The following is a 13,574-nucleotide window of genomic DNA, read 5'->3' as shown; positions in this document are numbered from 1 at the left end:
AGGATTTCTATATCCTCTGTTCAAAAGGCTATTGTGTCATGCCAAGGAAGCTGCTAATTTCCTCAGTGCTCTGCCCCCCTCTAGCTGCAGGTAGGAGCAGGGTGCCCACAAGGAGTTGCCTCATGCCTGGTCACCCTGGTCCCCCCCTCCTCCCTGGGTGACGGAGCACAAGGAGGATGGAGCAAAGCCTGCAGAGGACACTACGAAGTGCCACAGGGTATGTTTCCAGAGTGGGTGACAGAGAGAAGGGGTTGCTTTCTCTACCGCTTATAGAAGCAGCCCTGAGACAGACCATCCTCACCAACCTGACCGCTTCGGTCTCCTCAGCACCCACCTCTCTAAGGCTCAAACTTGGGCTTCCCAGAGCAAAAGCAAGGATTAATCATGCTAATTAACAGTATCTTCCCCAAAAGGAGGAATATTATGCCACAAAGCCATTACCATCCCCTCTGTTGGAGGCTCCCAGACCCTCGATGGCGGCTTGCTCATGCCACCTTGTGGACAACTGGCGGCTCTTGGGGTGCTGTGGCACCCCAGCTTTTCCTTCCGCCTGTCTCGACCCACGCGTGTTGGGCACACGAAGTGCCGGGACACTCGCCACCAGCAGCCTCAGCCAGGTGGGCTCGTGTGCGCAGCCGATGCAGAGACAAGGGGAGACAGCATGAAAGCAGCAAGTGTGGAGACATAAAAAGTTAATGCCAGCTATGTTTGATGCTAAGTTTTAGAAAATGAGGACCTCGAAAACAGAACTAGGTATATTCAAATTGTAGCATCATCATTACCACAAGTTAGCATACCACAACAACTAAAGTAACCTTTTCATCTATATCTGTCCTCAGAGAAGGGGCCTTTCCTCCAGAATTTCAATCTTGCTACGACAGAAAGCAGCTTTACTCCCTACACACACAGTATCAGGTATCTGCTTAAAAAAAAAGTTTCAGAAGGCATAAAGACAGAATGAACCCCTTAAACCTGCTTTACCTCAGTCAAAAATGGATCAAAATGCCTGCAATACTGTTTCGACCTTCCTCATTTCTACTGCCTATTTAATCAGAGGAAGCTTTTCAAAAGGAACACCATACAACCTATGTTGCTCTCTCAAGACTGTTCAAATTAAAATGGCATAAATCTTGCAAAAGTACCTGTCTAGGTTTTATCTGAGTCAAAAAAATCAGGAGAGAAGAAAATCATTATACAGTCTATACAAACTGATACTTCCAATAAATCATACAGACTAGTTCTGTGTCATCTCTTCCCATCCAAAATTGAACATGGTTCAGTGTGGAAAAGGAGCTCTCTCTTCCCTTAATGTTTCTTTAAAATACACACACTGTGTCACATACATCTATACAAGGTTAAATACAGGAAAGGGATTCTAGTTTGATGCTTCTATCCAGCACATGGAAACATCTCTCCTGGCTCCCTAGAATTGAATCTATAAATGCACATCTTAAAACTCAAGAGATGAAAAATCAGAGGATTTGACTTATGATACATTCAGATCTTGAGCTTGTTTATTTCCTTTTAACTAGAATAATTGTGATCCCTGGCAATTACTGACATAAAGCACTTTTTATTTTTTAAACAGGACAGTAAATTATTTAAGAACACAACACAGAAATATGCTAATCCCAGTTCCAACACTGTCCAGAAGTACTTCAAAAAGGGGACAGCTTAATTGTTAAATTTTCAAGTTAGGCAATGACTTAATCTGTGTCAGCTTTTCACAGTGTTTTACTGCACGTAGCTATCAGACAAGCACTGTCCAAAGGAAACCATACCCAATAAAGAAAAAAAAAAAAAATTAAAAGCCTTTTGAAAGGGATGAATTGCATTTTATTTGAGACGATGCAAAAACAGGAGGAGCTTAACTAGAATTCAAAAGGCAGCTGGGGGAAAAAGAAGTAATGGCATGCTAAATGCTCCCAGGAAAAGGGGACAAAACCATCATTAGATAAACCTGTCAGGCTGGACTGTTTAAAAAAATAAGGTATCTATCTACTTAACATTTTCACCAGTTCAAAGGGCTCCTTTGCAGCAATGGGTGTTTCAGGAAACAACACCAAGTCTGCCAACGTGTCCAAGAAACAGGAGCTTTCACCAAGTGCCAGGTAAAACGATACGCTCTGCCGGCACAAAACCCTCAATACATTATGCACATCTGAACTGCACTGACCTAACTCAACAACATCCATGACGTTCCAGTACAAAATAGAGCTGAATGAACTAAGTGCTATGGAAGGGGCCTAAAATCTTCACCTAAAGACCACTAGCAGTAGAAATAGCTGGATGCTAGACAGAGGTGGAGGGAAGATCTATCATTATAAGCATAGATGAGACTCAAGAGTATTGATCTTACAAACCTCTCCCTTACACAGGCAAAAGAAAATACTCTTCTGCTGAAACCAATTATAAGCATAAGACTCCCCCAAGAGCTTAAAGTAGATATAATTATCTATTGCTTTTCTTAATCTGACCATTTTTATAAGACTTGCTTTTAATGTAAAGCTTAATGCTGAAATTATATTGAATTATGGTAGATACAGAGTCATTTATATAGCAAAGACAGACAATGAACTTCAACCCTCCAATAAAGAGCAAAAGTGGGAATTAAGGTATCTAATCTGTAGCATATGAACAAAGACACAGGGAGGAAAACAAAATAGTATCTGGACTTCAGTTTAGGAAAAGGGAGGACAGATTACTATCACCTGTACACGTAATATCCAGCACTGTAACTGTAGTGAATTATCCAGGGTTTCTGCATTTGTCATACTCTATCCATAAAAGCCCTCCCAAGCAGTCAGGTGCCTAGACATAAGCCAAGATGGTTTTCTCTCTGAACACCTACCAGAGGCGCGAAGTCAAAATAAAGCAGGGCAGTAACAGCCCAGCTCTCTCAGATGTGTTCAGGAAGGTAGCAACGGGTAATGCACACACTGCTCTTATAAGAAAGGTAGAGTACTTGAAATGGCCCTTCTTTAGCTCTCTTAGTTTTGCTTTTCAGTCCCATGAAACTTCATTTCTCATCTCTCCTGCACTTGGAACCAGTTTCAACAGGAGAGAGAGTCATGTCACACACTCAGAGCCCGGCACTCTTCCGGCCTGAAAATCACCCCAACTGAAGCATGAGATCAGTGTCCCTCTCTTAAGCAGGCTCTGAACCCACTAGGGTGCAGTGGATGGGCAAGTGTCATCTTTTCCCTTCTTTCTCAATAAAGAAAGAAGCAAGCTAGTCCTCCCTTTCTGAAAAGAGTATGCTTAACTGACAGGAGATTTTCATGCACCCTCTATTTTCAGCTAGCAGATTTCAGCTGAGTCCACCAGCCAGAGTCTATAAATCTGCTGGTATGCCCCACGCTGAATGATGCCTAAGCTCTGGCTGAGGCTCCTGCTCCTGGACCCTACCGACCTAAAAGTCCAAACCCAACTGGTGGGTCTGTTTGCCTGCACTTCCTTGGGGAGAAGGAAGTGCAACCGAGCAAGATAATTGCTATTCAGAATTCAAAGTGAAGCACTGCTTTGTTATAACAACAACTGTAGTCTCTAATTAGATGCATGTACTAAGCAAAATTCACATATATCAGGAAAAGCAATGATCAAATACTTATTTACAGACAACAAATAAAACCTCTGGGAAACACTTATTAGTTCAAAAAACCTTATGCTCAAATAAGAGGCTTTTCTAAAAACAACAAACACAATTAAAAAAAGAAGAAAAATAACAAGATCAGATCTCCCAAGACCTGATCTGCATGTACTCACTGGCAGGCTAAGACTCTGCTCTGCCTGGTAAGAATTACCTTTATTAACATAGAGAAGTGAAGGAGGAAGGCACAGAACAACTAAATCAATACAGAAAAGAAAAACCTGCCTTCCATAGGGAAATTGATGGGTGTTCTGTTTCCATAGGACCATGACTTCCTCCCAGTTGTTCATGCTGCAACACAAGTCAAGCGGGTGGTAGAAATGTACTTCATGCCCCACGCACCCCCACCCAACCTACCTCAGTCAAGAGATGCACATGCACTCTGACAAAGCACAGTAGTGACCGTAGGGCCACCCCAACACTAACGTGAACTACAGGTCATTGGATTGGATCAAGGATGCTGTCCCTCATCTATGTTCCTGATGTGACTATCTATGACCTGTTTATGTAGTTGTGAGCAACACAAACAAGGGCCTGTGGTGCAAGGAATGCCAAGTCTGCTGCTGCTCCAGCAGGGCAACAAGGCTTTGTAAAGTGTATGCCCATATATATAGCCTTACGGTAACAGACAATGCTGAAATCTGCTACTGCAATATACTTTTTATCTTGGGGGGGGGGGGGGGGGAAATGACACGACGACACAACATGTAAGGACCAAGCTTCTAAGAGTCACGTAATCCACAAACACGGCCATGCTGCTGCCTGGGACTTAGGGTGCAGTTCCTGCCTCACAAGGATGTACCAGGTAAGCTATTGAGGCTCTTAAAATAGTTCTGCCCACACTCAGATAGTGTTTAAGTAGGGGAAGAAAAAAAAAAAGTGAAAAAATCCCTAAATGTTCATTTTCAGGCCATGCAACTCATTAATGTATGTAACAAGGACTTCAGAGCTCTGAGATATACATACCATTTCCTTAAATGCACTTTCTATGGCCCCAATAACCAGGCACTCATGTGGGATCTTCTTCTCAGTGAAGAAGCGTGTTGGAGGGGTGCTGGGTGAGCCCGGGGCCCCCACACCACCACGCAGGGAAGCTGCCCGCGTCAGCGTCCTGCTGTTGGTGGCCGGGTTGTCAGGCTCCTCTCCTAGGCAGGTGGGCGGGAGGACAGCCGTGTTCCTCAGGATGTCCGCAATCTCCTGCAGCTGGTCCAGGATATGGTGCTGCAGCAGTTTGGAAGCGACCACAGCTGCCCCCGACCCAGCATGTCCATCAAACAGGGACCAGTAGTACAGGTTAATCCCATCTATGTCCTGGAAAAGCAGGAGGGGAAGAAAGGGAAGGAAAAGAGATGGTTACCATTACACAGCCTCGAGTGACGTGGTTGGTGGCACAAGGGCAGCAGGTAAAACACAGGTAACTTTTCCAGAGGTAACCTTCTTTCTGAAATGGAGAAATACCCACTGTGTTAGTACAGCTCTGGCAGATAGGAGACATGCTTATTTTTGCTGCACACCCCCACCATTTTCTTTTCTTTTTTTTCTTTTCCTTAATCTCCTCAAAAAAGAAAGAAAAAAAAAAGGCTGAACTTGCAATATTTCTTACTTTACAGCCATCATAGGATGCACCAACCAAGTACAGTTACTACTGTGAGACTAAGTTAATTTCTTAATGACTGTGTGCATCAGAAAAGCATTCAACAAAATCACATCACTGATAGATGATGGACCTACCACCATGAAGACCAAAATTCTACACAAGACAACACCTAATACTTCTGTGACAGACCCTTTTTTTTCCTCTAGGCATGAGACAAAGGATCTCAGTTTGACATCTAGTAACAAGATGTGACCCCCACTTCCATGACGGGTAGATAAGGTCCATCCATGCTGGCAAATGGGACAGATCAGGCTTTCCCTGCCTGTGCCAGCCCAGGAACCAACACAGCACAGAGGTCCCCAGGGATGGCAGACACAAGTGGAATCAGCTGCACTCCACTCATGCTAGCTTACATGTTCACTGCCTAGTTCTTCCCAGTCCTCTGAAAGGTTTCCTGTGCGGTACTAGATACATACCCTTTCATCAGAAGGGCTATGCAAGTGTTTTGGTACAGCCCTATGTATAACAGTATGCTTTTAGATCTTGTATCTTAGCTCAACTCTAGCATTCCAGTCAGTGCAACCACTCTTATACAGGCAGAGTATTTAAAAAAAGTAAATTTTGTAGACCTCATTATTAAAATTAAGGTATATGTGGTAATGTTATATATTTGTTCATCAGTTATTGATCAATGATGGGATTTTCAAGTATTTCTTCCTTTCTGCTCTAGACAGTCTCCTCTGACAGGTGTAAGTCCACTCAACTATTGCTCTGATTTGAGCAGAAACCATGTTTTTGTGGCAGGGTTCCCTATCCTCAGATAGGGCTCATTAACCTAGGGCTGGAGGCAGACTAAGTTCTGGGCAGCACAAGCTCCAATCTGACTGAAAAAAATATCAAGAGGCCATACCCTAGATAACCTCAACTTTTTTTGGGAGAAATCCACCTAGAAATCTTCAGAGAAGCATTTAAGGCATAACAATACCTGTCTTCACATGATAGCATATTTGGCAGCAGCATGTGGAAGAGTCCTTCCAGTCTCCCCTTCCCCCTCCATTTCTCCTTAACCATGAACCTTCTTCCAGCTATGCTGAAAGAAGCATTTATGGGGCTGCCTTGCTCGTCAGATGTGGGTGAACTTATACAGATTTAGAAATAAATCATTTTGCAAGGGACAGGCATCAAGCAATACTGTTGCAAAACATCTCATACTAAGAAAGCATAACCTAGATCTCACTGTGGTCAAAGAACTTAAAAATTATATCTGCATGTCACACTGTGGTCTAATTTAGGATGACAGACGTGATTTGTTTCATTCACCCAAACACTGCTCCCTTAGGCACCAGCATATAGCCTAGAGACTACCTGTATGGCACCACCTCATGCCTGAAGCACTGCTTATTTCAAACTTATGGACAGAGCTGTGAACTGCAGTTCCTATTACTTTCTGCTGTTCCAGCTGCTCCACAAAGATGGCAACCACCGGCTGTAGGAGGAGTAAGATACACTGGAGGAAGAACACTGTGAATTGTCATTTGCAAATCCAAAAGATGTCATTCATTGTTGCCCTGAACTCCAAAATCCAAAACCTAACGCAAAATGTCTCTTTCAGCAACACGTATACAGACCATCACAAGTTTGTGTTGTTCAAAGGGCAGAATCCACTGCTGAATGAGCATTATTACTTATAACTTACTTTGTTGAAATACACATTTAAAAGCCTTTATTATAAAAATTACATAAAAGACTATTTTTTCTTAAGCTTACAACACTGCTGCTGTAGTAAAGTTCAAACGTATTCTTAACCACTGCGTTAACAACATAGTCATCTGCACAGTGGAAAGTTCCTCCAAGAAAAGGAATTCAGCAGTTTATAGTGCACTCTTCATTTCATTACCAAAATGCTGAGAAAAGGGAGTACTATCCTACAGTACTGGATTACTTACCACAGTAAGGATGATACAGGATACATCCTATCATGGTGGAAAACCCAACAAATGTACACATCTACGAATGGGGCTCCTTAGCCAGGCCCACCCACTTACCCAATCTGGTAAATTAATCAAAAAATCTGTTGTGAAACTTCACCCCTGAAGGCATGACTGGCAGTTGCACTAGCTTGCTCTGGGCTCAGAACCCCTCCAAGTTCACACAACAGTTGGCTGTAAAATTCTGCTTAAACCATTTTTAACAGATAACAGGATTACTGACTAAAAAAACCTGTTTGTAAAAAAAGATTGCTATTCATGCAAAAAGTAAAGTATTTTTCCAACAGAAACAAGTATCCCAAAGTAAAAGTATTTCAGCTGAAAACTGAAGCCACTTCTTCAAAATGGCAACACTGTGCCTCCCGGGAGTTGTAGATCAAACTACTTCTCCCATTCTTCTCTTAGGGTTTGGCTCCTCAGCCAAAATCCATCTCATGATGCACCATGGATAATGCTTCACGAGCTTATGTCCTCATGTCATTTGAAAGGTGCTATTCCTTTGGAGATGTGCTGCCTTTGGGGGGAAAAAAGCATTAAGACATTACACCTCTGAAATGGAAATATTTTACCTTCCACCGAGAGGAAGAAGGTATTTTGTCATCACCTTCCCTCTATGCCCAACTATAACAGAAACTTATAATTAAGAACAAGTTTAACCTCCCCACACACTCATTTTCTTGAGTTTTCCAAAGCACGCCCCCACCAAAGTCTGTATTAGAGCTTTTCAGAAGGTAAAGGAGAACAGTTATAAATGCAATTCACTATCATTACTATATGTCCTGCACTGAACAAGCCTCATGTGGACTTGGTAGTCAAATAAGGTGCCATCAAGAGACTGGGAAGCTTTAAAACAGATCAGAACAACAGTCCATGACAAAAACTGAAATGAAATTGAAAACTTGCTTCCTCTAAGCCAAGAGGCACCACAAATTAGGACAGAGAAACTCACACAGGCCTGAGCTGTGTTCTCAGGCTGTCACTGACATGAACACAGCACAGCAACGTCAGCTGTAGTGGTTCTTCTAGAGTTCACTGATCTTTTTTGACTAGTAATTCTTAAACAAGAGGGTGTTGCTACAAGTTCAACTAAGTTCAGACATCTATATTTCACACTTCTAAGACAGTTCTCTAAACTGTCCTTATACTCAGCAGAGAAAAAAAAATTCCCCTGCACTTTCAGACTATGCTCATCTCATTCCCAAGTAGATTTATTTCTCTCTATCAACTGCAGAAATGTCCTAGGTAACTGAGAGGTATTATAAGCATGTAAGTCAGGGGAGATGACTACCACAGCGCTGCTCTTACACACAAGTTCTGTGTGAGATGCTCTAGGGCCTTAACCTTCAGTTGGGTTCTGCAGGCATTACTGTAACCTAAGTATTAGTCTCCAAAAACTACTATGTATTCCTACAAAGCTTCATTTACTTTTGAACTAGCAGAAAAAGTATAACAATGAATAATCTGTTAGCTGTCTAAAAACAAGAGGAGACAAATTCCTTTTCTCCACCCTGAGAGTAAGAACAGCTGCTCTATTTGAAAGAAATGAATTCTCCAAAATCATACCAATTCCATGAGAATTAAATATATGGTGCAAATAAAGCAGCAACTCAGAGAATGAACAAGGGCCGACAGTCAGGGAACACAGATGAGACAAAAAGCACAAAAAGGTCCTTGCTTTTCCTCCCACAGCTGAGATGACCTCTGCAGCCAACAAGCAATTACCTATTTTGGTATGCACATGCATGGTTGTTCTTTCACATTTCAGAGCTTGAACTTCTTCCCAAAAGCACTGACATTGTGCAGACTCTTAGAGAACAAGACATCTATTTCTACTAGCTCTGGCGGTATTCTGTCCAAAGCGGTCTTTCAAACATCAGTCTCCATTTATTCTTTTAACTGGACAGAGCCCTCAAGTGGGAGTATGATCGGTCACCACAGAGATTTATTTTAGATTTCCTTTCAGAAGATTCAGATTTAACGAAATTCTGAGTAGCTACCAGATACATGAATGCACTAGAAAGCTTAACAAGCTTCAGGCTCCTCAACTGCTGACCTAGCTTTCAGGAAAGTTCAGAAGTCTCCTGGGTTCTGTAATTGTAAAATATAATTAAGACACAGAAAGTTTTGGGTCAAGCAACGAATGAGAAATCATGAAAGATAATGCATATATATACACACACATAATTGGAGCTCCGTTATAGAAAAAAAATGGGCAGCCTTAGCAATATATAGCGATCAATTTGGGACAATTTTTCAGGTAAGCTAGACAGTGGTCCTACATTTCAAACCTTCAGAATTTCTTCTATGAAGCTAATTCCAAACAAGCAAATAAATCACGTTGCCACTGAAGAGTTATTCTGAAAACAACAACCCACAACTATTATTGTTCCAAATATTAACTACACCCAGAAAATTCATTTAGGGCATATCTTTAGTTCTTATAAAATCTGAACTGGGTGGGAAATTGCCACCCTATCCTTGAAGAAAGCATTCTCATGTTACCAATGGTATGTTCAGCTACTGGTGGCAGGCAACCAGCCTTGTGTCACACAAAACAAATACTCTGTCCCATCTTTGTGGCAAAGAAAACTGCAGAATTAATAATTATGTATCCTCACATTACAAGGACAATTAATAATGCACCACATTAAGTCATGCAACCTGACTGTCACTATGACACTATCCTGGCATAGGATTCCCATTTCACTCACTGGTGATACTGGTCTTCAGTATTCATCATCAAGGTATCCCATAGTTAAAGGCATTTAAAAATAGCACCAGTGAAAAAAGTTGTGCAATTTAAAGTGAATGCTCCTGAATAGGGTCAGAGGGCAAATATGATTAATCAAGCAGTAGTGGAATGGGGTGGGGGGGAGAGAATTAGTTTAGGTTTGAATTTGCAGAGTCTTTCCTTCTACTGCTCTGCTCAGTTTAGCCCATCCTCTTTCAAGAAGAAAATCGTATTTGTGCTATTTAGCAGGTTTCCTTGGATTTTTGTGTGTTGAGGCTAAACAAATGTTCACATCTCAATCTCCTAATTTCTGGCCTACCACCTCCTCCTTCCCATTCCCAGAAGCTCTGTAGAGTCCACCTGCAGAGTCAAGGCCATGACAGAGGTACCCAATGTGTGTGGACAACCTGTGGCAGGTACCCAAAGTGTGTGGACAACCTGTGGCTCTCCAACTCCCTTATGCTGCCTTGCCAAAGTGCAGGACTGCATTGATGGGGTTAGCGTTAAACAACAATGATCACACAATCTCAGATGCAGCTGCCATTTAAGTTTCACAGACTTCTCAGAAAGTAGGGTAAAACAAAGATGGCATGTGGCCTTCTCAAAGATTCTGTGGAAAAAAAGAAAAATCTGAGGACAATGAAATGGACTCTGTTAAATGAGGAGACGGTTAACATTCCAGTTCTCATTTCCCTTGTGCTCCACACTTTAAAAACTAAACAAGAACAGAAGAAATCTTTATTTTCATCAGACAAATGCTCCGTAAATTGCTTCGCTCATCCTTCCTTCAATATTTCTACAAGGTGCTTCACCACTCGGTGACAATTTTAGATTATGTGTTATGGTGGGATTTCCCTGTGAGGCATTTACAGCACTCAGCCTCTGGCCTTCTTACTAAATACTTGCCAGAACAATGTTATACCATTCAATGGGGTGTCTCAAGCCTGTATTTCTACATCCTGTTGATACAGATTAAGTTGCACTGTCATCACATTTAATACCAAACTCATACACTCCTCAAAAAAATGCCTGCTAACAATGCTATGCGACGACAAAATACAATATTATATTTCACAGTATTAAAATATGAAAACAAAAATATGACACATAGATATGTACTGCTTTTTTTTTTTTTCCTTTTTAGATATATTCAACCAACAAAAATTGTACCAAGAAAAAATTCCCACTAATTGCTAGTGTAAGACTGCCCTCTAGTAGAAAACTTTCTCCAGAAATATGCTGTCTGTTTTGGGAAAATATATTACAAATTTAAATTCACAAGCAATGGTCTAATAACATGGTAGAATGGGTTTTACACAGTTAAATAATGAGTGCTATAGCATGCATTTAAATATTATGTAGAAAACAGATGCAAAGTTATGTACGTATGTAAAGAACATGATAACAAGTAGCATGAAAACTGTGTACTATATTATACGGATCAGCTAGCTCCTCATTTCAGACATTATGCTCATTTCTGGTCAAAATACGTCAGAAACAGGTGAAAGAACAGAAGATTTGTAATAAAAATGTTTCAAGAAGCTTGAAAGAGAGTGAATGTTTATTTCAAAATCCAGATGAAAGTTACAAAATCAAAGCAGGAAATATACTAGTGAATAGAAATCAGAAAAGTCTGTGAGATACTTCACATAACACAGGGTAACTGGGCATTTAACAAGGCTGACAATCATTAAGTTTGAAATAGATAAAAAGAACAGCTTTCAAAAATATTCAGTCAGTTTATAGACCCTACCATTATGATACCATAACAGTATGATGATCACGATGGATAACATCAAGGCTAGTAAAGATCCCTGTCCAGTGATGAAACAGTTTTGTATCCCTGTATTTTTAATGCAATCTAAACATATTAACTATGTAATGTTTGGGAAAAAAAGGTCCCTCTGAAGATGATGATTAACCATGCAGTACAGTAAAAACAACATAGCCTGCCTTTTGCTTTTGAGAAGCATTTCATACTACTCTAAGCTGGAAGTTAACTGGACTTTGTGAGACAATGCTACAAAGCTTTTTCTGTCCCATGCATGCCCCCAGAATATGAAAACACAGGCAAATTCAGTACAGCCACATATATCCAGGGTGCATCCCAGATGCAGAGGCCCCTAACCAGGTATCTCACATGGTAGACGTGGAAATTAAAATAAACAAACCAAAGCTAGTACCTCTGCACAGCACCAAGATGTGTCTACCCAGGCTGGTGTCTGCACAGGGGTCTTTGCAGCGTGCTGCATGCATGACACAGCAATCAGTGTCCTTTGTGTCAAACCAACCCATAACCTGGACCAAGCACATCTGTGACTTATCTTGATGTGTTTTATATACATGAACAAGTACTGTAGCCAAATGCTTGCTTCACAAAAACATAATTAACGCATACAAAAATTAAATACGCTCACAGAACCAAGGACAGAACCAGACAGCTGCATGGACTTTTTAGGAAAGACTTTTTAAAATATACTTTTAAAATATATACTACTGAAAGGAATTCTGTTTTGCCTTGCATGCCTGGAACTCATAGTCCCAGCAAGTACAGGGTACAATCCTTTATACAGGAGAGTGCAAATATGTACTTGAAAAAAAAAATACAACTATCTAAATCCAATGAGGAATATCAGCATCCAGGAACTGGGATGGGTGATTTAAGGAAAGATTTCAAAGAGGGAAGAACAGGGTTATTTGCAAACATGAAAAATCTGTCAAGAGTTTGAAAACACTGCAGTAATAATAAAATATGAAACAGAACAGGAGGAGCAAAAGGTGGGGAGGGACACAGTGGAAGAGGAATGCTTGTTGCTCGGGACCCTGATGACCCCTGCAGCCATCAGGTGTACCAGGCACCATGGGGTTTTGGGAGAGAGACTGAAATAGACTGCTATTCATAACCTAGTTTAAAACAAAAAACCAAAAAGGGGTACTTATAGCCCACTGAAAGACTAGTTATCACTTAGGGAGAACTTGGGTTCTCCCAACAGCAGAAAGACTGCATATGCACATTGACTGACTCCAACATCCAGATAGGGCATTTAGTGTTACATAGCTAAATGTCTGAATTGAACACAAACTATCAATCATTGCTGGGGCCGGAGCTCCTGCTTCAGTAATAGATGAAGTAATTAGCCAGTCAGGAAACAGGACAGATGAAGAATAGCAGATGATTGCCAGTAGACAAGTGCATGACATACATCACATTCCACAGAAAAAGAGGAGCCACAGTCTGCAAAAATCACGGAATTCAGTGTACTGAATGACCTTACCCTACTAGCATAAACCAACCTTGCTACATGCAATACTGATTCAGTGAAAAGAACCAAAATGACTGTCTAATCCTTAATTAAATTGTATGACTGTGTAAAAGGTGATATTGCTGTGCTTTCAGTGATTGTCACTGGACAAGTCAACCACAGTCATTAAAGTATTCTCAGCAGTAAATTTCTCAGGATTATATTTTCAAAAATGAAACAAAAAGGAAAATCCAAGGAATATTTCCCTTCCCATCTTTAAAGTGTCTTAGATGCAAGCAGCATTTTTCAATGCAAGAAATCAAAAATCAAGCAGTAGAGCTAAGAAAAATATAGTTGTGTTCTGTAT

General features: G+C 41.0%; 1 protein-coding gene across 1 annotated transcript in view; it reads right to left on the bottom strand.

The window, feature by feature from the left end:
* PPM1H (protein phosphatase, Mg2+/Mn2+ dependent 1H) overlaps window positions 1-13,574 on the bottom strand; it is a 140,294-nt gene that overhangs the window by 59,184 nt on the left and 67,536 nt on the right. Inside the window, exon 3 of the mRNA XM_074902970.1 lies at window positions 4,616-4,960. Coding sequence (XP_074759071.1) covers window positions 4,616-4,960 — 345 coding nt within the window. The remainder of the gene's footprint in view (window positions 1-4,615; window positions 4,961-13,574) is intronic.

This window comes from Athene noctua, chromosome 3, assembly GCF_965140245.1.
Source record: "Athene noctua chromosome 3, bAthNoc1.hap1.1, whole genome shotgun sequence".
Lineage (NCBI taxonomy): Eukaryota > Metazoa > Chordata > Aves > Strigiformes > Strigidae > Athene > Athene noctua.
This window is presented reverse-complemented; position numbering and strand designations above follow the sequence as displayed.